The 20,066-nt window shown below is 42.3% G+C and overlaps 1 protein-coding gene across 24 annotated transcripts in view; it reads left to right on the top strand.

Annotated features, from left to right (window-relative positions):
* Positions 1 to 20,066, top strand: part of R3HDM2 (R3H domain containing 2) — a 148,491-nt gene that overhangs the window by 108,589 nt on the left and 19,836 nt on the right. For 11 of the 24 annotated variants that reach the window (XM_067697055.1, XM_067697042.1, XM_067697045.1 and 8 more), the window contains 11 exons: positions 1,770 to 1,856; positions 2,338 to 2,464; positions 3,735 to 3,813; positions 4,468 to 4,527; positions 5,094 to 5,234; positions 5,666 to 5,774; positions 8,539 to 8,634; positions 11,527 to 11,558; positions 11,657 to 11,710; positions 15,805 to 16,037; positions 18,344 to 18,510. In XM_067697055.1, coding sequence (XP_067553156.1) covers positions 1,770 to 1,856; positions 2,338 to 2,464; positions 3,735 to 3,813; positions 4,468 to 4,527; positions 5,094 to 5,234; positions 5,666 to 5,774; positions 8,539 to 8,634; positions 11,527 to 11,558; positions 11,657 to 11,710; positions 15,805 to 16,037; positions 18,344 to 18,510 — 1,185 coding nt within the window. The remainder of the gene's footprint in view (positions 1 to 1,769; positions 1,857 to 2,337; positions 2,465 to 3,734; positions 3,814 to 4,467; positions 4,528 to 5,093; positions 5,235 to 5,665; positions 5,775 to 8,538; positions 8,635 to 11,526; positions 11,559 to 11,656; positions 11,711 to 15,804; positions 16,038 to 18,343; positions 18,511 to 20,066) is intronic. The other 13 variants (XM_067697060.1, XM_067697051.1, XM_067697062.1 and 10 more) reach the window with 4 other exon arrangements.

Raw genomic sequence — 20,066 nt, 5'->3', positions numbered from 1 at the left:
CACACTGGTACTGGTTCTGCTGTAATGCCAGTTTCTCTGCTCATCTCTGGCTCTCTTATTTTGCCTCCCAGCAGTTTTGGGGTTTTTCGCCATGTGAATTTTCTTTAAGATAAATCCTCTACCATTAGTAAAATGATTCAACATTTTTGGACATCCTAAAAATACAGGCTTTGTTTTGTTTCGTTTTGTTTTGTTTTGATTCACTTTTTAGGTTGGGGCAAAGAGGAAGATTTTGTTTTTAATCATTGTATGATAAAATTAGTACATCACAGATTATTTTAAGCAGTGTTATCAGGTAGGACTATAGGTGTTAGTGTGTGATAGCTTTTTAATTTTAATTAGGGAACAGTAAAATATTAAACTTTTCTTACATTGGGAAGAATTGTACATCGAAGTAATAATTAAGGGTGTCCACCCCTTTCCCCTTGAAAAATAATGGCAGAATTTGGGAGTGTCCCAGCCAGTATGTGGCTTGGGTTTGAAGAAGACTATGATGTATGATAAATTGGCTCTGTGGCTTGCCTTACATGGCCTAATCCACAGTGATGGGCTTGACAGTAAAGTTTAAAACAGAGGGTGTTCAGGATTTCCATGACGGTCCAGTGGTTAAGACTCCACTCAACGCAGGGGGTGCAGGTTCGATTCCTGGTCAGAGAACTAGGATCCCGCATGCTGCGGGGCACGGCCAAAAAGAAAAAAAACAGAGGGTGTTCTCTGCTACTTCACTTCCCCCCAAACCTTAGAAATAAGTAAGACAGTTATTATCGTTATTATTTCCATTTTACAGAGGAGGAAGCTTGAGCTTATAGAGTTTGAGTGAGTTTGACAGAGGACATTTATTAGAAAGCGGCAAAACTAGGCTTGAAGTCAGTTCTTCAGACTTGCAAATTCTTTTCACTATACTGTGCTACCTGGACCACACATACCATGTTTTGTGCTTTTGTATTTACTGTAAACTTTGATTTTATTGTAAGAACTCTCAATAAATGTTTATAGGTAGATTTCTAATGAGTCACTATAATTTTTGACTTTGGAGATACCTAGGAGAGCAGTGATTTATAAAGTGGAATTCAGATCTTTTGGGGATTCTCCAGCCAGCATAAGTAAACCAAGTGGATTAGTTGTCACATTGAATCCCAAATGTTAGAAAGTTTTCTTTCTTTCTACTTTTTTCTTAGACACTTCTTTCCATACCCTTGCCACCTCAGGTTTAGAGTCACTTAGCATTTATCGTCTACTTTATACTAGGCACTATTTATGATACATATGTTTACATGCCTTATATAATCTAATTCTCACACCAACCCCTTAAGCATTTTTATCCCGCTTTTATTGAGGACCAAAAAGAGACCCAGAGAGGTCAAGTAATTTGCTCAATATCTCATACCTCAAACCAGGAGTTGAAGCTAGGACTTCTGGTTCTTAAATCCAGTCTTTCTACTAAGCTCTGCTGCTGTGTATTCTCAGTAAACTTCTGAGTGTGATATTGGAGCACTGAGCTAGAGAGAGAGGAGAGCTAAGCAAAGTGGTTTTCCTATCATCTGTCCAAAGTAGTTGTTTTGTTTTTATATATCTACTGTTGTGAGCAAGAGAATTATCTTTCAAGTGAATCAGGAATGAATGAGTAGGACCTGTTTGAAGGGGAAAAAAAAAAAAAACCCTATTTATGGAAGAAGCAACTAACAGAGCAAAAGAGAATGCCCTTTATTCAGCCAAAAGCTTTCCCAGTGTCCACCAAGGGAATATGTATGTGTATTTATTTTTTTCAGTCTAATTCCAAGCTGAAGTTGGTGCGCAGCCTTGCAGTGTGTGAGGAGTCTTCTGCCCCGTTTGCTGACGGGCCACTAGAAACCCAGGTAGGTCCTTTATAAGAGTAAGTGTAGCTTTGAGTTTGGCAGTTGTTTGCTAAACTGGTGTAGCATCCACGGCATCAACATTAGGCTTGGAAATCAGGGTAGAGGAGCTTCAAAACAGGCTGCTGCAGTAAAATAAGGGCATGGGTGAGAGCATGAAGTATAGGTCTTCACACCTGGACCACCCAGGATGATGCAGACCCACACCTTTCCCTCTGGTGGTTAGAACCATTTCCATTCCAATTCTTATGGCAGGAACAGCAAGCATAACTTGAGCTTTCCATACAGTAGGCTGTGATTGTTGACAGAAAAAGCTTAGCCTCTACCCTTTTGGTAGAACAAAAGCTAAAACAATTTAATTAACAAAATATTCTCTTTCGTAAGAGAATGCTGCCACCCTAAGATTTGCCTTCTTTGAGATTTCAAAGGGCTGCAGGAGAGTTGTTTTCCCCTTTGATTATATTTCTCTTTCCCCTTGTCCAAGGATATAATTCAGTTGCACATCAGCTGCCCCTCTGACAAGGAGGAAGAAAAGTCCACAAAGGATGTCTCTGAAAAGGAAGACAAGGACAAAAACAAAGAAAAGGTCCCAAGGAAGATGCTGTCTAGAGGTGAAGACTTTCCCCCTTTCTCATCTCTCCTGGGGCCTGGCTCTGCAGTGCCTTTTCCTTCCATCTTCCCACTGACCTTATCGGCCCAACAGTTCCTAGTGTCCTGCTGACTTCATCGTTGTTTGGGGAGGTGCCTAACTAAGTTACTTTCTTTGCTGCTTTATCCAGCCCTGCCTTAAGGGCTGACAGAGAGCTATTCCATTAACACTGGGCTACCCATAGGGGAGGACATTGTAGTCAATTCTGATTTTATTTTTGCTCTGGAATAAATAGTGATGGATCATCACTGGTAGCAGATTCTCTAGATAATATTTATATTTTGGTTTGGGGATGCTTGGAGTGATTTTTTTTTAATAATGTAAATTTGCATGTAATTATTAAGCCCTCTTTGGATTTAAATTCTTGGGCTGGTAGCCAAAAGACATGGTCCATAAAAATGATAATTAAGGGAATTCCCTGGCGGTCCAGTGGTTAGGGCTCAACGCTTTCACTTCTGGGGACCCAGGTTTGATCCCTGGTCGGGGAACTAGGATCCCACAAGCCGTGCGGTACGGCCCCCCCTCAAATTTTTTTTTGTTTTCTTTTTTGCGGTACACGGGCCTCTCAGTGTTGTGGCCTCTCCCATTGCGGAGCACAGGCTCCGGACGTGCAGGCCCAGCGGCCATGGCTCACGAGCCCAGCCGCTCTGCGGCATGTGGGATCTTCCCGGACCGGGGCACGAACCCGTGTCCCCTGCATCGGCAGGCGCACTCTCAACCACTGCGCCACCAGGGAAGCCCCCCCTAAAAAATTTTAATGATAATTAAGAGGAAAAAGGCAATCTTAGGATTAAAATTTTATAAATAAATATAAATAATCATATAAATAATCAACATTTGATTGTTGATTCTTTATATGATTCTTTATATGATGCTGAGATTCTGGAAAATTCAGCCCTGTTTGTCCGTACCTAGAATTTATTTTCCTTAACTAGAATAAAACCTTTGTTTGTGTCTGGACATTCAATAAATACTTATTGATGGCAAGGTGGCTTTTCAATGTAATACGAATGTAACACTGTGACCCAGATTCCACCTTATATCACTGTCATGGGGAATTTTGAGGGGCTGGCAAATCAAGGTCATTCTGATTTTTAAGCTAAAAATCCTGAAGTCTGATTCTCCTTTCCTGTTCTCATGTCTCCTGATCAGGTTGTGGGCTTCTGCTTGGGGTTAGAGATCATGCAAGACAGTTTCATTTATTTTTAATTTATTTCACTGTGGTGTTCTAGACTCCAGTCAAGAATATACGGACTCCACTGGAATAGACCTACATGAATTTCTTGTAAATACACTGAAAAAGAACCCAAGGTAATAACATGATTTGATGGAAGGGGGAAAGGGGCCAGGACCAGCAGAATACCCAAGAGGCCAAATAGCTTCTCAGAATTTTTCCATTATTAGAATCCAGGATGCCTAGCCCCTGACACACCATTTCTCTCCAGAGTAGTTTTATATTCTGTTGGAGATTCAGAATACCCTCATATTGAGGTTCCTGCTTCCAGAAGAGTTGAGAAAAATTATTTGGAAGAAGAATGCAGACAAAGAAATATGAAGGCTTGAGAATACAATTAAAAAGCACAGAAGAAAAAATAATTGATTTGTACCAAAGCTAAATCATACTTGTTTAAAAATTCTATAAATAACCAGATGGAGTATAGAACAATGATTAGATTTATAAGTATAAAGTATGTGTTTATAGGAATATGACTGGCAACAGAATTAGGTTTCTGACAAGGAAAATAAAGTACATTATTAGGAGGCTTGATTGTTTTTCTTTTTTAAAGTAACATAAGACAGGGCAGTGAGGCTCAGCAGCCTTTGCATTTTTGATCCACTCTCGGGGTTTGGATCTATCCGTCCCTTCAGCTTGTATAGTGAGCAGGCTGTGTTTTCAATCCTTGCTTTCAATGTCTATGGGAGGGCTGCCTTTTGTTTTGTTTTGTTTTAATCTTTTTTAAACAGGGACAGAATGATGCTGCTAAAATTAGAACAGGAGATTCTGGACTTTATTAATGACAACAAGTAAGTTACTTGAATGAAATACACATTAGAGGTGGGAGGGGTACTGGAAAGAAATTCAGGTAAAATTTTAGGATATCCCTCTTTCATCGTTCCCTTAAAAGTCTGAATTTGGAAGTAATAACTCACTGGGAACCAAAAGGAGTTGGGGAGAAGTAATCAGAATGGATCAAAAAGTGTATGTGTGGAAACTAAATGAAGTTTTTAAGTTATTGCTTAGACTTGAGTTGAAAAAAATTTAGCAGCTAGCCCTTATCCCATATTTCACTATTCTTAAGTTTTTCCCTTTTTTCTTTGTAGAATATCATCTAGGTGGGTGAGACCTAGGGCTTATTGCATAAGGAGTAGTCTTAATGAGGATAGTGGGTCAGAGGGATCTACAAAATACTGTAGATAAAGTTGAGAGAACCTTTTTGGTTACCATCTTTGGTTACCATCATCTTCCTTATAATAATGTCTCTTTCTCCTAAGAAATTCCCCACTTTCAACACTTGTAAGAAAAATTACAATTAGCTGTTATTGCTGTTACTTGTCCTTATTTCACTTTTTCCCCCTGGGTTTCCCTGCAGCAACCAGTTCAAGAAGTTCCCTCAGATGACCTCATATCACCGGATGCTATTACATCGGGTAGCTGCCTATTTTGGGATGGACCACAATGTTGACCAAACTGGAAAAGCTGTCATCATCAACAAAACCAGTAACACAAGAATGTAAGGGAGGAAACCACAGATTGGGAAGACTTTCCTGGGATAGCCTCTGGGATGGAAGAGGAAGGTGTAGGATCAAGATTTCTTTTTCTGAAGAGGGGACAGTGGAGGGAGGGTGGGTTATATTATCAATTTCTACTCTTTGTGAGGCCTTGGAAATAGATGCTAGAGGCACTAGTGTTTTGTGAAGACTGGCTCTGGCCTCTCTTCACCTTTAGTGATAGGACAGGTAAAATTTTGGAAGAAGATAAGTTATAGATGTATAAAGAACAGTCCCAGAGGATTTCTTTAAAACTTTCATGTGACTTTTTGGATCCCTGACTTCAGAAATCCCCTGGGTGGGGGTTGTAGAATTTAAGAGAACTATACTAGGAGGTCTGCTTCCTGACAAGAGTCTTTCTTCCCTTCCTTCCACATTTCTCTCCCAATCCCAGCCCTGAACAGAGATTCTCAGAACATATAAAGGATGAGAAGAATACAGAATTTCAGCAGAGATTCATTCTCAAGAGAGATGATGCCAGTATGGACCGAGATGATAACCAGGTGAAGAATGGAAAGGGTTGGGTCTATATAGAGAGATTGCAGTAAGAGAAACTGGGAGGGGAGAAGAATTTTTGTGGGATGGAGAAAACTCGTAATATCTCAGTGTGGAAAAAAGTGTTGAGCTATACTGAGTTGGCTTTGGCTTAATGTTGAGGACTAACTGCACTTGTTGAGCTAAATGCCACCCTCTTAGCCCCAGAGAGACATGGTGCTGAGGTTTGCTGGGTTTTCTCATTTGGCCTGGAACTCCCTGGTTCTGCCACTGACTTCTAACTCCACTTCATTTTGGGACAAAGCAAGGTCCCTCCCTGCTTCAGCCTTGATTCAGCTGATGGCTCCCTTCTTTTTTTCTTTAATAGTTCTGGATTTCTTTGGGAACCACCCAAAGCTACTTTATCCCAGTTCCACTCTTCCTATCTCAGGGCTAGCCTTGAACTTGCAAAATTGTTATTTAATTTACCCACTTGTAAAGGTGTTTCTGATCCCTTTCTGCAAACTCCTTATTCTTTTCCCAACTTCTTCCACAAAGGTGAGTGAGTTAATTTGGCTTTTGATGCTGGGAACCTCAGGCAGGTTTTTGATCCACTCCTGTGGGAATAAGAAGTGAAAAGTCTGCCCCATCCCTTCATTTATGGGCCTGGCTTTTGCCCTGGTTTCTAGCCCATCCTTCAGATAGTGATGTTTGGGGGTTAGTTTTCCTAGCTTCATGGGGTTAAGATCCAGCCTGCTTCTGCTTAGCCTCCAAAGGAGGTTAGGTAGAGAACCAGGATTAAGGTTTAAAGAATATGGTTGGGTAAAGCCAATATTTAGTCTTGCTAATTAATAATAACTATAATAATATCTTACCTCTAGAGTCAAAATTAGTTTTCTCTGGATATTGTATGGTCTTGAGACCAGGACTTTTCCTGCTTGCTACTTGAGTATTTGAGGGAGTCCTTTTGAGAAAAGTGCCATTATCTATCGTGGACAAACATGCTGGGTCAGATTGGAAACAATGAAACATACAAAAAGACAAATAAAATTTAAAAAACAAGAAAGAGCCTTTCCATCCTGATGCCCTTCTCTCCATTTTCCCAAAACCCTTTTTCTGTGGATCAGGAATTATTCAGGCCTAGAGGCATATTGGGGTGGAATGGAAACTCTCCCTATTGTGAACTTTTCATCTCTCAGCTTCAGGCTTGATCCATAATAGGATAGGCTCTATGCACTGTCTGTCGGTAATATTAATAATAAACACAGTAACTGCTATTTTATTGAGTGTTTTCCCTGAACTAGCCTCTGTTCTAAACACATTATATGCATTATTTCTTTTAATCCTCCACACAACCCAATCCAGATGGGGGTTATTAGCCCCACTTTAAATATAAGAAAACTGAGCTAGGAGATGTTAAGTTACTTGCCTTAAGTGACATTACTCAGAGGTAGCAGAGCTTAGATTCTGCCTGACCTCAAAGCCCAACGCTCTTCCTATTCTGCCATTGGTTTACCAGTGCTAGGGGCTAAGGACAGTAAAGCACCTCGAGGTCCTATGTCTTCTTGGAATGGGATTTGTAAAAGGACGTTTAGCAGAATTTAGGTTATTTAGGCTAGTGAGAACTACATCTAGTCAAAAGTTGATACTCCTGAAGTTATGCTTTCCTCTGGAGAGTGGTGAAGTCCAGGAAGATCAGCCTAGAGGAGCAGTCTCCTTGGTTGCTTCATCTGAAACTTTGAAAGCCTCTGGATGGAAGGTCAGAATCTTTTATAACCTGATGACATGCATTTAATGACTTATCTCCCTCAGAGCACCTTGCCTTAAAGAGCAGTATGGAAAAGGACACTATAACATCCTACCCAGGACAGTGCTCACAACTCACAGGCTAAGAGGAAAAGACAGTGGTGGAGAGTTGGGTCGTAGGCTAGCCAGAGGTGGTGGTCTGGCCAGCCATCCCCTCTAGTCACCTCACTGCATTTTTCAGAGAGTGTAAGGTTCTCTGTCCTCCATTTACTTCTTATCCCTTTCTGTCGTTCTACCTCTCCCCTTTCTCTACCGTATCTCATTTGTCTGGTCCTTTCTCTGTCCATCCTTCTTTCTGTTCTATTCTCCGTTTCTTTCTCTTTTCTTCTTTGTGTTGCTCTGTTCTCTTTCTTCTCTATTTCTGTAAACTCTCTCTCTTTCCCTCCCTCCAGTAGCTACAGTTAAGATGAGGAAAAATGCTTAAGCTCTGAGTTTAGCTTCGCCCTTGGGATTTCACTTCCAAGGCCCTCTTTGCTGAGCTGTGTGTGACTTGGTTCTACAGGCCATGGCGTTAGTGACTAAAAAAGGGATAATGTCAGGTGCTAGTTCTGTAAAAACTCTTCTAAATTTAGCTCTGCTAAATACCTGTTTCTTCTCCCTCTCTAGCTTCCTCCTATCCCTTGCTTTCCCTCCAAAGCAATGTTTTATTCCCTGGGCTATTCTCTTCATCCTTACTGATTGGAGAGTACCTGATTACACAAGGAAGCAACCCAATCCTTATAAAAAGTTATTGTTCTTGATACTCTGGTTGGTTGGGGGGGTGGGGAGATGGAGAGGCCCCAACCATCCAGAAAACCTGATCTCCCAAACTGCATGGTCAGATGTACCCAGTGAAACCTGTCCAACACTGGAAATTTTATTTCTTTTTTTTTTTTCCATTTTTTTGATGGCAACTATAAACTCTCCCGGTTTCTCTTCCTTGCTGGTGTGCAGTGAGCTTGCAGTACGAGGAGAACTTAACTAGCTTAATTCTGCTCATCGATCTAGATCAGAGTTCCATTGCAGGATGGAAGGAGGAGCAAGTCAATAGAAGAGAGAGAGGAGGAATATCAAAGGGTCCGAGAGAGAATATTTGCCCGAGAGGTAAGTGTAGCTTCTGAGAGTTGTCAGCCCCTAGCTTTTAGCTCTTAATCTTTGGAACTGTGAATGGAATGAAACCTCCATAAATGCTTTGTTGTTTTTTTCTGCTTTTGTTTTTAACCAACATCAGCCAGTCCCATATTTGATCTCTAAAATTAAATGTGGCTTATTAGGAAGCTGCAGATTTTTATTCTTACTATTTTTAATGCATGTGGCATATAAAGAGAACAAATGGAGTGGCTGAATTTGGTAGATATGATTAGACTGACAATAGAAATGGTTTTGGCAGGGCTTATGGAAGGGCCCTGAATCTTGCCCGTCAAACCCTCCTGCTTACCCTCGTTCACTTCCGCTGTCCATTTTAGGCATCTTTGCTTCTAAGTGGAAGACTTAGTGTCCACACAGCCTATACATTCATCTTGTTTGGCCAGGCTCATTTTTAGGCTATGTTGGTGATTATCAGAGCACAGATGTGGCATCCATTCTCTGAGCTCCACATTCCACATGCACAGAGGGTACCACTCACTACTCCCTACAGTCTCGACCTGAATAGGAAGTCTCTTCCTTCCTATATTTCTTACCTTGTTTCTTAGAGTAGGACTGCTCCGTGGGCCAAAAGGCAACATGGATTATTATAGGCAACTTTATTCTTAAGAATTGTGGGCCATATCAGATATACTTGGTACCCCTGTATCTGGTGGCCTTTGCCTACCAGACTGAACAGAAGTATAGGAGAAACTCAGGAAGGTCAAGAGAGAAACAAATCTCCGGAAAATGTATGATCCAGATAGCAGCACTATCTTAGAGTCAAAGTAGCAAACAGAGGAAGAAGAGCCAGCCTCCCTTTGTCATCAAAAGATGGCCAGTTCTAATCAATATACTTAGATAGACACTACTTGCCTCCCATTTTCCCACTCTCCCCTCCCTCATCAAGACAAAAATATATATATCTTCTCATCATCACCTAGTTCAGAAAAATATTGTCTCTAACTTCTAGAAAACTGAACTCCTCTGTGAACTTGTTCCATTGTCTCAGGAGACCCAAGTGTTCCAAGGAGCCTCACTGTGGACAGATACACAACAAACCTTCTGGCCCAAAGTCCAAGGAGAAGGAATCTTCTTATCTTATGTTTTGTAGTCTTCCATTCTGAGTCAGAAAAATCCATCCTCCAAATTATCCAGCTATAGCCCAAAGACGGTTTTCTAACTTTATCTGCAAATCAGTTGAGTGGAATGAGAGGAGAGAGGTCATTTGTACATGACTACGGCTGGTGATGACCCTAAACTGTGGACAGGGCAGGATGGTGGATGTTAATAGCAAACACTTATATAGTGCTTTTTATCTTTCAGACCCTGTTCTTAGCACTTTGTGCACATTAATTTATTTAATCCTCACACTAGGCCTGTGAGATAGGTTACATTATTTTCCTCATTTTATAAATGAGGGACTGAGGCATGGAGAGGTTAAGTAACCTAAGATCACACCACTAGTTAGTGAAAGAGCTGGTATTTGAATTCAGGCAGTCTGGCTCCAGAGTCCACGCTCTTAACCCCTAAAGTAAACCACCTCTTAATAGCTTGCTCTGCTCTGGGCTCTTTAGATTAAGAAGTTCCAGTGACATCATAGCATAGCTATCTGTGATATGCTCCTCTGCTTCACTGACACATGGAAAATGACTTTCCCACCATGCCAGCCATTAGCAAAGCCATTCTGAAAGCACAAGCAACTTTTAATAGGATATTAGTGCTTGTTATGAACAACACTGGAATATATCTATCTACAACCATAACAAAGTCAAAGTTAGCTCTTCTCTCCTTTTTTCTCTGATATCTAGTCTCTCAAGCCTCTACTAATATATGTATTCTTTGTTAAGTCCTTATGGATTTATCACTTTCATTTCAGCACTTCCTAACCCTTGCTGTGGTAGAGGTATCAGGAATCTCAAAAGGTCTAGGCAAGGAAAAATGGCCAAAGCCCACTATATGCCAAAGATTCTCATGTGGAGAGGAAAGAACCTGGCCAGTCAAAGGGAACTGCTTAAGGGTGGAGTTGTAGGTTGCAGCAGAGGGGAGGAAGAGGCGGTCCAAATAAAAGGGGAGTGGCAAGAAGGGTGTTTGGATGGAAATGCTGCTGCTGCAGCCTCCTCTGGAGCCTGAGCTGTATATTGGGAAAGCTGCCCCACATAGGCTCTGCTCTGCATGGAGCCCCTTGTGCTCAGCAGCTAAATACTCTTGTTACCTTTTTCTAAGGCTCAGGAGTCCACCATAATGCTCACTTCACTCAGCAGCTCAATGGCCTTGTCAGGAAATGATCCCCAAAAGGAATGTTTCAGGCTTTTAATTTTCTCATTTTTTCTAGGCTCTGAAAAGTACCTGCTTCCCCAATTTCTTACTCCCCTTGGGTCTCAGGTCAGAATGTCTTTCATTTTGGCCAGTGTAGAGGACAGAAGTGGGATAGTCATTGAGGATGGTTTCCAAAAAAACTAAATTTCTTTCTCTTGTGTCCCGTTTCCCTTCCTTTGAATACACTCTTTAGGACCAAGCACACCAATTATTATGCTCAGCTTACCTCTAGAGAGAGTAAATTTAGAGCTAAAAAAGAAATAATAGTTAGGTTAATACTTTCCTTTCTCCTTTCCATACTCCTACCTTTATTGACCTCTCTTTTTAAACACTCTGTGGGAAGGCTAAAAATGCCGAATGCTCTTTTCCATTAAAGGTGAGAAGTCAGACTGGGTGTGTGGGTGTGGGTCATCCTGTCGCTGTTCCCTCTCTCCCTGTTGGGGTTGAGCTTGGTTTGAGGACCTTGGGTATTCATAGCATCATGGACACACTTTTTGGTTATGCCATGCTGTTTTCTTATAAGTTATTTTCCGTTTTCTCCCCTTCACCTAGACTGGCCAGAACGGATATCTAAATGACATCAGGTTAGTACCACTTAGCATGTTCCCTGCTTTTCATTGAGCTTTGTCAGTGAGGTTAATATAATCCTGTAATGATGCTTTTCTTTGATGTTAACCAACAGACTCTCCAAAGAAGCCTTTTCTTCTAGCTCTCACAAGAGAAGGCAAATTTTTAGGTACCTCTGTTTGGTCTATATCTCTCCTTGTTTTTTTGTTTTGTTTTGTTTTTTTAATTTTATTTTGTTTTGCTCTAATCTTTTCAGCGGAGTGAGTTTGCTCCATGCATGGCTGCTTGTGGAATAAGTCAATTTGTGGTATTTGCAACATTGGATATTTTTCCCCATTAGAAAAAAAATGGCTATTGCTCAATGACTTTATTTTTATTGTTGCTGATTTCATTGTAAGTCCTGGATAGGTGGTGAAGGGGACCAAATAAGTATGTCTAGGATAGGTACTGCTCTATCCCAGAAGTTTGCTGGAATTGGGCATTTCTGGAGGATTTCAACATATATATATATATTGAGGTAAAAGAACGGGTGTCTTCTGGCTACCTTTTCCGAATCTATGGAAAGATGTGAAGAGTTTATCCCTGACCCGGCATAGGGAATGTTTTGTATCCTTAAGAAAGAATAATACACACATCCATATAAAAAAACATACAAACACCTCTGTCTATGTAGTTTTCTCTTTGGGACAATGTAATGCGTAAGATGATCTCAGAAAGAACTTGTCTGCCTTAGAATGGACTTAGAGCATGTCTTTTATATGATTGTCCATGGTTTATCCTTAATGTTGGTGAAGACTGCTGTACTAACCTCTCCAGTGCCTCATATTCTCCATTTTCCACAAAGCAGTCATGAGAATCACCCTTTCCTCTCAGTCTCTCAGTCCCACCCCAGACAATTACACAAGGCAGTGGTGAGAGAAGCATTTTAGGACCGCATCCTGGCACTAACTCATTTTAAGTATATTCTTTCCATGTTACCAATAGAAAAACTATAGAGTACAGAAAACCTGAGTATTTAATACTAGGATTCAGGTCTCACCCTTTTCAAAGGGTTTATCTCTTTTTCAATCCTAAGCTTGGTAGGAGCTGACTAACACATATTAGAGCTCTCATTCCCAGTACTTTAGTAGTCCTTTCCCTGTTGTCCTTTCTAAAGCTAGTTAAATCATGTGGAAATTGGGATAGCAAGATTTCCCCTTCTTGGGATGGAGGATTTATCTCCCTTTCCACATCTCTGAACTCTTTTTCCTGGAGCAGGCTGCCCTGAGGTCCATCTGAAAGCCCAGGCAGAAGGGCTCTGCATTGTTGGTGGTGGTCAAGATAGATAGTGGAGTTCCCCTTAAAAAAAAACAATCATATTCCATAAACATCCCAGAATACCTGTAGTAAACAGAAGTTTTAAATTAACTCCTGCGTGTGACAATGCACAGTGCTTTATGGTTGCCGAAGTATACTGTATCTGATTGAATTCTCTCAGTATCCTGATTTGGTAAGCTGGTTTACATGTAAGAAAACAAAAGCAGAGAGATTAAGTAGCTAACCCAAGTTTACATGGCTATTAATGGCAAAACTGAGACTGACTCTTTGTCCCGTGTTCTTTTCGCCACACTACACCAGCTCCCTACAAACATCACCCCTAATTAATTCACTGCTGAGAATGATGGCCTTATTAGTGCCATGGAGCATCAAACTACATCAAACTGTGCAGACAATAGCTTGAAGGATCTAGTGAGCAGGTGCAGTCCTCTCCTATGCAGACCTCCTTTTAAGTGGCTGCTTTCCATACTGAGTTTTGATTAAAGATCTAGGTCATCTAAACTGTAGCTCCATTGACTCTTAAGGGGGTAACTTCTTCCTCTATTTGGGTACTAGTCCAGAATTCAAATGATTAGAAGCAGATCTTCTCTAACTGCTTTAAACCTTTCTTCCCAGGTGTGTGAAACAAACGCTCATAACACCAGATTCCATCATCCACATTGGCAGTAACTATGGCAACTTCCCTATTCTTTGGAAGATTCTACTCCACTGATAAATAAGCCACACCGAGGCTTACTGATATTTATTGTCACCTCTTCCACAGGCCTGTCTACCCCAGACCCAATAAATGGGACTTTTCACCAGCACTAAATTCACTTGTAGAAACAAAGTCAGCTCCTGATTTCATAGGACTGTGAAGTGTGAATGTCCTCTGTCCTTCACCTCCATAACACAACCCAATCCACTGCTCAGAATTAAATCTGGTAAACTTTCCCTAATTGCCTTATTTTTAGTGAAGTACAAAACCATGACTAGAGATTAGGTTTAGTTGTAGAGCAAGAGAAAGAGAACTGATCTCTCTTCCTAGCCCAGACTCAGATTCTCTAATTCTCAGGGGTGTAGTGTACTAACCCAGGTAAGTCACAGGATCATCAGGCAATCCACATTTGAGCACTTGGCCATTACTGTCTTCGGGGAATTGGATCAGTACTTTGGCTCAAGTTTCCCAGAGTGGTTTAAAGTTGACTCATTCCCTGTCTATCCCTGGTAGAAGAAGAAAGTAAATGGCAGAATTGTCCAAATGTTTGATTTAGGTATAAAAGGCCATTAGGGCGTGTCTTGCAAAATTCAAGTTCTAATGTCTAATGAGCAGCCTCATTCATTGCTACTGCTGTATCCCCATATCACACAAACCCACACATCTTTATTGAGTCCGCTCAGTAAACTTGAGCCATTGGCTCTCACTTCAGGTCGGTTCTACAACTGGAGAGTCCCTGATTTATACTTATTTCTTGTTTCCCATTCTACTTTTGACATCCCCAAGAGAAAGGGGTAAAGTATTTTCCAGTTCTGTATTCTAACTATACATAGAGAAGCAATGAGATTATATATACATCTACTTGGAATTCAGAGAATTAGCATGTCCCTAACCAGCTATGACAGTGTGTTCTTAGCCCACCGTGATTGGCTAAAAACTAAAATAGTGATCCTAGCATATATTTTGCCCATTTTCCCTACAGTACCTTTGGAATAGATATTCTAATAAAGAAAGGTATTTTCTTTAACATTAGTCCCTTAAGAAAAATACCTTTCTTTAGTAGAATAACTCTGAGCCTAATGTCTTGGAAGCTACCAGGGTTGGGATAGGGTTTTCTATTTGCTTTGGGTGGGATGGTGGTGGAAAGGAGGGAACCCAAGCTACTATGATTGTTGCTCAGTTGCCCCCCAGTATACATACCAAAATCTTTATAATTGTCATTTGGTTTTCTTAGGTCATTAGTTGTTGGAGGGTGGGGGATCTGAAAGGAGAATTCCTGGTTCTTGGGTGCTTATTGATTAAGAAGCAGTAAGAGTTCAACAAAACTTAGGGTTTTCAGGCTAGCCTCATATATCTTGAGGAGTACAGCTGTTTAGAATCACAAACAGTGATTTTAGCATCAGGATAACCCTGATGTTTCCAGAGTAAAGTAAGAGAGGATGAATCACTTTTCTCAATAGCCTTGTGCCTTGCCTAGGGCAATAGGGTTATTAATATGGAAGCATCTAGGCGCAGTCAGCCCCCTGCTCTTTGCCATCCTGACTCCTAAGGGCATGTTTGCTTGATCTTGCTGAGGATGTCAGCCTTTAGAGACCCTGGAACCAATTGTTCTCAGATACTAACACAAAACTTCCACAAAACAGGTTGGGTTGATTCCAGACTCTTAGACCGAGTTCTCTTTATCAGACTGAGTGCCCCTTTAGTCCACTATACTCTTCTTCCCAATCCTGAAAAAGTGACCGTAAGCAGCACCTCTGCTGGCTCAGATATGTGTTATATGGAAGACCTATTGTAGGATTTATCCATGTCATTGGCTACTCCTGCCTTCCAGCGATAGTAACTTCTAGGAGTCCTTTTGTTTTAAGAACTCTCAGAAGGAACTGGTACCCCTCTGCTCCCCACTATTTACTGCATGTGTGGGATCCCTGAAGGGCCAGGGGAAGAGACCACAGCCAATCTCAGCATCATGTACGTGGTTTCCCGTCCACCTCTGGTCTGATGTATTGAATTAGTTGCCAGTTCACTGTCTTCCAGATTTGCCTCTGTGCTCTTTGTTACTGTACTGGATCTTGTTGTGTCTGCTCCCATCAAGTCTTGGTTGGCCAGCCAACTAACAAGAAGTTAGTGTCCATCCTCCCCCAACCCTCACCCCTCCTTTGTCACTGAGAGAATAGAAATGAACTCTCTTGTAGCCCTTCTGCTGAAGTGGTAGTGAGGGGTGCTCTGACAACTGCGATCTCTGCATGCAGGGGGAACCGTGAGGGGCTGAGCCGCACCTCAAGCAGCCGCCAGAGCAGCACAGACAGCGAACTCAAATCCCTGGAGCCACGGCCTTGGAGCAGCACGGACTCTGATGGCTCTGTCCGGAGCATGCGGCCCCCTGTCACCAAAGCCAGCAGCTTCAGTGGAATCTCTATCCTCACCCGGGGTGACAGCATCGGGAGCAGTAAAGGTGGCAGTGCAGGAAGGATCTCCAGGCCAGGTAACACAGCTTCTCTCCTTCCATCATTTCTTGCTTATCTTCTGCAAAACATCACTGATATTTCCTTTTAACAAAACACTAACACAGCCAGATGACGGGAAATTTGATTTCTTGGATCCATTGTCCTTTTGAGTCCCTTCTCTGATTTTCTTTCAAACCTTCTTTCCTAATAGAAAAAAAACAGATTGGGATTAGGTTATTTTATCTGATTTCTGACCGAGGTGGGACATCCCTATCAACCCAGGTTCAGGTTATGTACTAAAATAAGGATGATGGCTGCTTTCATTCTGTGGCCCCTGAGATTATAAAGAGGGTTTGTAGAGCAGAGGGAACCTTAGAGTTTGTAATACTGTAATTAACTGGTAGCAGCCAATAGGCTAGAACTTTAAGAGACACTGCTGCAGTTGCTTCTCTGGAGCCCAGTCACTGAGAAGGAACATATGTTCCACATGCCAGCCTGGTAACCACCCTTCAGCTCTCCTGAGCTACTGTGTAACCTTCTCCATATATTTCTGCTGTGCTCTTAGCAGAGGAGTATTTAGTTCTTTTTACCCAGCGAGCCTCTATTTCACCATCCTTCTGCCTCTGAAGAATTGCTTGACTTTCGTCCTAGAAGTTCTGTAGGTCTTGTCCTCAAAAGACATCAGTAGTGGTAAAGATTTTGACTCTTTTAGGTTTCTGTTGCCCTTCTCTGTTACCTCCTTTCTAACCCCACTGCCTCTGCCTTTATCCATGCCGGTTTCCCTGCTTTATCCTCAGCCCTTTTTTTCTTTCGGGGTGGGGGGCAGGGCACACTGTGCGGCTTGCAGGGATCTTAGTTCCCTGACCAGGGATTGAACCTGGGCCCTTAGCAGTGAAAGCGTGGAGTCCTAACCACTGGACCGCCAGGGAATTCCCTATCCTCAGCCCTTTTTAGAGCCAGTTTACCAATCTAAAACATAGATCTAACCATGTCAGTCCTCTCTTAAAAATATTCATGTTTCTGCATTCCCTGCATAATAAAATCCAAATTACTTAGTGTAGCGTAACTTCCTGACTCCGGTTTGCCATCTCAGTCTCATTTCCAGACGTCCATCCTCCTCTGACCCTCCAACCATATCTTTTTATTTATTTATATATTTATTTATTTATTATTTTTGGCTGCATGTCAGGTCTTAGCTGCGGCATACAGGATCTTTCGTTGTGGCACGCGGGCTTCTCTCTAGTTCTGGTGTGCGGGCTTCTCTCTAGTTCTGGTGCACGGGCCCCAGAGCACATGGGCTCTGTAGTTGTGGCACACGGCCTCTCTAGTTGTGGTACACCGGCTCAGTAGTTGCGGCACATGGGTTTAGTTGCCCCGCGGCATGTGGGATCTTAGTTCCCCAACCAGGGATTGAACCCGCGTCCCCTGCATTGGAAGGTGGATTCTTAACCACTGGACCACCAGGGGAGTTCCCAACCATTTTTTGAATATGGCATTAGCTTTGTCTCCTCTTGGTCTGACAGGCCTTCTATTCATCCTTCAAACCCATCACTCCTGCCACGTCCTCTTTAAATTCTTCCCTCTAATCCTCCCAAGAGTTATGCTTCCTCATCTTTGCTTTCATACAACTTTATTCATATCACTGATGCATCCCTTACCAAATTTAATCGTTGTGTGGATGTCCATCTCCTGTCGGAAGATCCTGTGCTGCTCAAGGGCAAGGACTGCGTTCCCTTTACCTTTGTGTCCTCAGTTCATCATACAATGCCTGCACATAGTAGATATTCAGTAAAAGTATTTTGTGTAAATGCATACATGACTTGGAGAGCCTGGAAATGAGGAAAATAGTTGGATGAACGTGTGTGGGGCTGTGTGCACAGGCATGTGCTTGAAGGTTGCCTTCAGCAACTTTTATGAGATGCTGCAAGTTGAGAAGAAATCAAAGAGAAGACAAGTTTCTTAAGGGACTAGGAATCTATATTTTCCCAGGAAGCAGACATTCATGTTTTCAGCTGTCTAATCATGATGGATAGATTCTAGGCACTCCAGGGAAGGTACCTCAGCAGCTTCACATTTTGTTTATTTCCAGAACCAAACATTAACAGTCAAGGTGGTTACTGTCCCCGGGGAGTAGAAACCTGCTAAGATGAGGACTCCCGTCAACAGGACTGTTGAAATGCATCTGTGCTCATGCATGGATCTGCCCAAGACAGTGGGGGAGTGGACAGAAGAGGGATGACAAGGAAAACAGCAAGGAAAGAGGAAAGCCCTCTCCCCTCCCCCAGGGGAGGGTATGTTCATGGCTTGTGCTTACAACTCTTGCTGGGTCTCCTCTTTGCCTTAGGTATGGCGCTAGGTGCCCCAGAAGTGTGCAGCCAGGTCACCTCATCCCAGTCTGTCCGGGGCCTTCTCCCTTGTACTGCCCAGCAGCAGCAGCCGCAACAGCAACTTCCTGCTCTCCCACCCACGCCTCAGCAGCAGCCACCCTTGAATAATCACATGATCTCACAGGTGAGTCACCACTCGGTGCCAGAGCTCCCTCCGCTCTGATTCAAGCAAGCTCTGGAGGTACAGTCATGTCTCTTGTGCTGTGGGTGGCAGGAAAGATCTGTTTTTGGAGATATGCCACTCCCTCCCCCACCTCTTGTATGTGAGTTGTGGGGAGAGAAGAGGAAGGGCAGAGGTTTGGCCAAAGTGTTCTTAGTAGCGTCACCCTGAGAGTTGTTTTGCTTTATATTTCCTTCTCTTCCTCCTGAGAACTGTCAGTGGGACCTTCTACCCTATTCCACATTTCTACTGTACTCCGTCTCCCTCTATCCTGTGTAATTAGCAAAGCGATTTTGCTCCCTATATCCATACATGGAGCTTGAAAACATCACAGCTCCTACCATAGTCTAGCTGAGTGTATTCATATGGCTGTTGGCCCATAAACAAATATTTATATGTTGGGGTTTGGGGGAAAGGAAATAGCACTCATTAAAACCCCTGCCATAAAGCACAAAACCCCCCAATGTTGTCTTTGTTTCCTGAGAGAGAAAGAGCTCTCTCTTTCTCCTTCTGTTGCTGGCCTGTTAGATGTTGGTACCAACTAGGGTTTAAGTTTTGCTTCTGTGGAGACCATGCAAGTCATCAGCATAAGAATCAGATCCTATTCTAAGCTGGAACCTCCTCGGTGTTTTAGGTTTAAAGTCTCCTTAATACTCTGAGGAGAGATGCTGAGATCTTCACTTACTCTTTTCTTCCATGAATAGAGCGCTTCATGAATAGAGCCTGTACTTTATCCTGAAGTATTTATTCTCTGGTAGTCAGGAAGCCAATGTGTCCATATTCTTTTCTGCTGCAGTTTAAGTTCTCATTTCACCTCCCAGGCTCCCTCATCTCCCTGCTCAGTTAGTCCAGCTTGGCCTCAGATATATCTCTTCCATAGGTACAAGAAGCAAGTCCTAAGCCCTGATACCCCAGGGAGTGGAAACACCCCAGAGTGGCCCATTATGACCCCATTCATACATTGGGAAATGAAGCTAAAGTAAAGAACAGTGAAGATGTAGGAAACTCTGCTTTGTGGCTTAACGTAACACACATGTCGATCATTCCAAGTCCTTCATCTCAGTCCCTAAATCAGTTTCTCTGTAGTCCTGACTTTCTTTCTTATTCTACAACCATCTGTCTACCACCTCATTAAGTCTCATTCACATTAGCTTACCTCGCTCCATACTGAAGCATAGCATGTGTGTGTGCTTTTTTCCCTGTCTGTGTCTTAATTCAGACCTGTGAGTAAACTCTGAACTTCTCCCTCCAGTCATCCCCTACTGTTTCTGTGTGAGTGTCTCACTTTTTTAAGGTCCCAGTGTTTTTTTGAGTTTTCTGAAATGTGTGTATTTTAATACAGTTCTGTTCTCTTTTCTCCCTCTTAGTCTTCCATCTGTCTCCTCCTTCCATCCATATCTAGAAACAGACAGCAAGAGTGGGAGGGGGATAAAGAGATAAGTAAAGAGACTAACCAGTGGGGACTGAAAAGCTTTTAGATAGAATGTTCCGGTAACCGGCCCTAAATCCCAAACTTTTAC

The sequence above is a fragment of the Pseudorca crassidens genome, chromosome 11 (genome assembly GCF_039906515.1).
Source record: "Pseudorca crassidens isolate mPseCra1 chromosome 11, mPseCra1.hap1, whole genome shotgun sequence".
Classification (NCBI taxonomy): domain Eukaryota; kingdom Metazoa; phylum Chordata; class Mammalia; order Artiodactyla; family Delphinidae; genus Pseudorca; species Pseudorca crassidens.
This window is presented reverse-complemented; position numbering and strand designations above follow the sequence as displayed.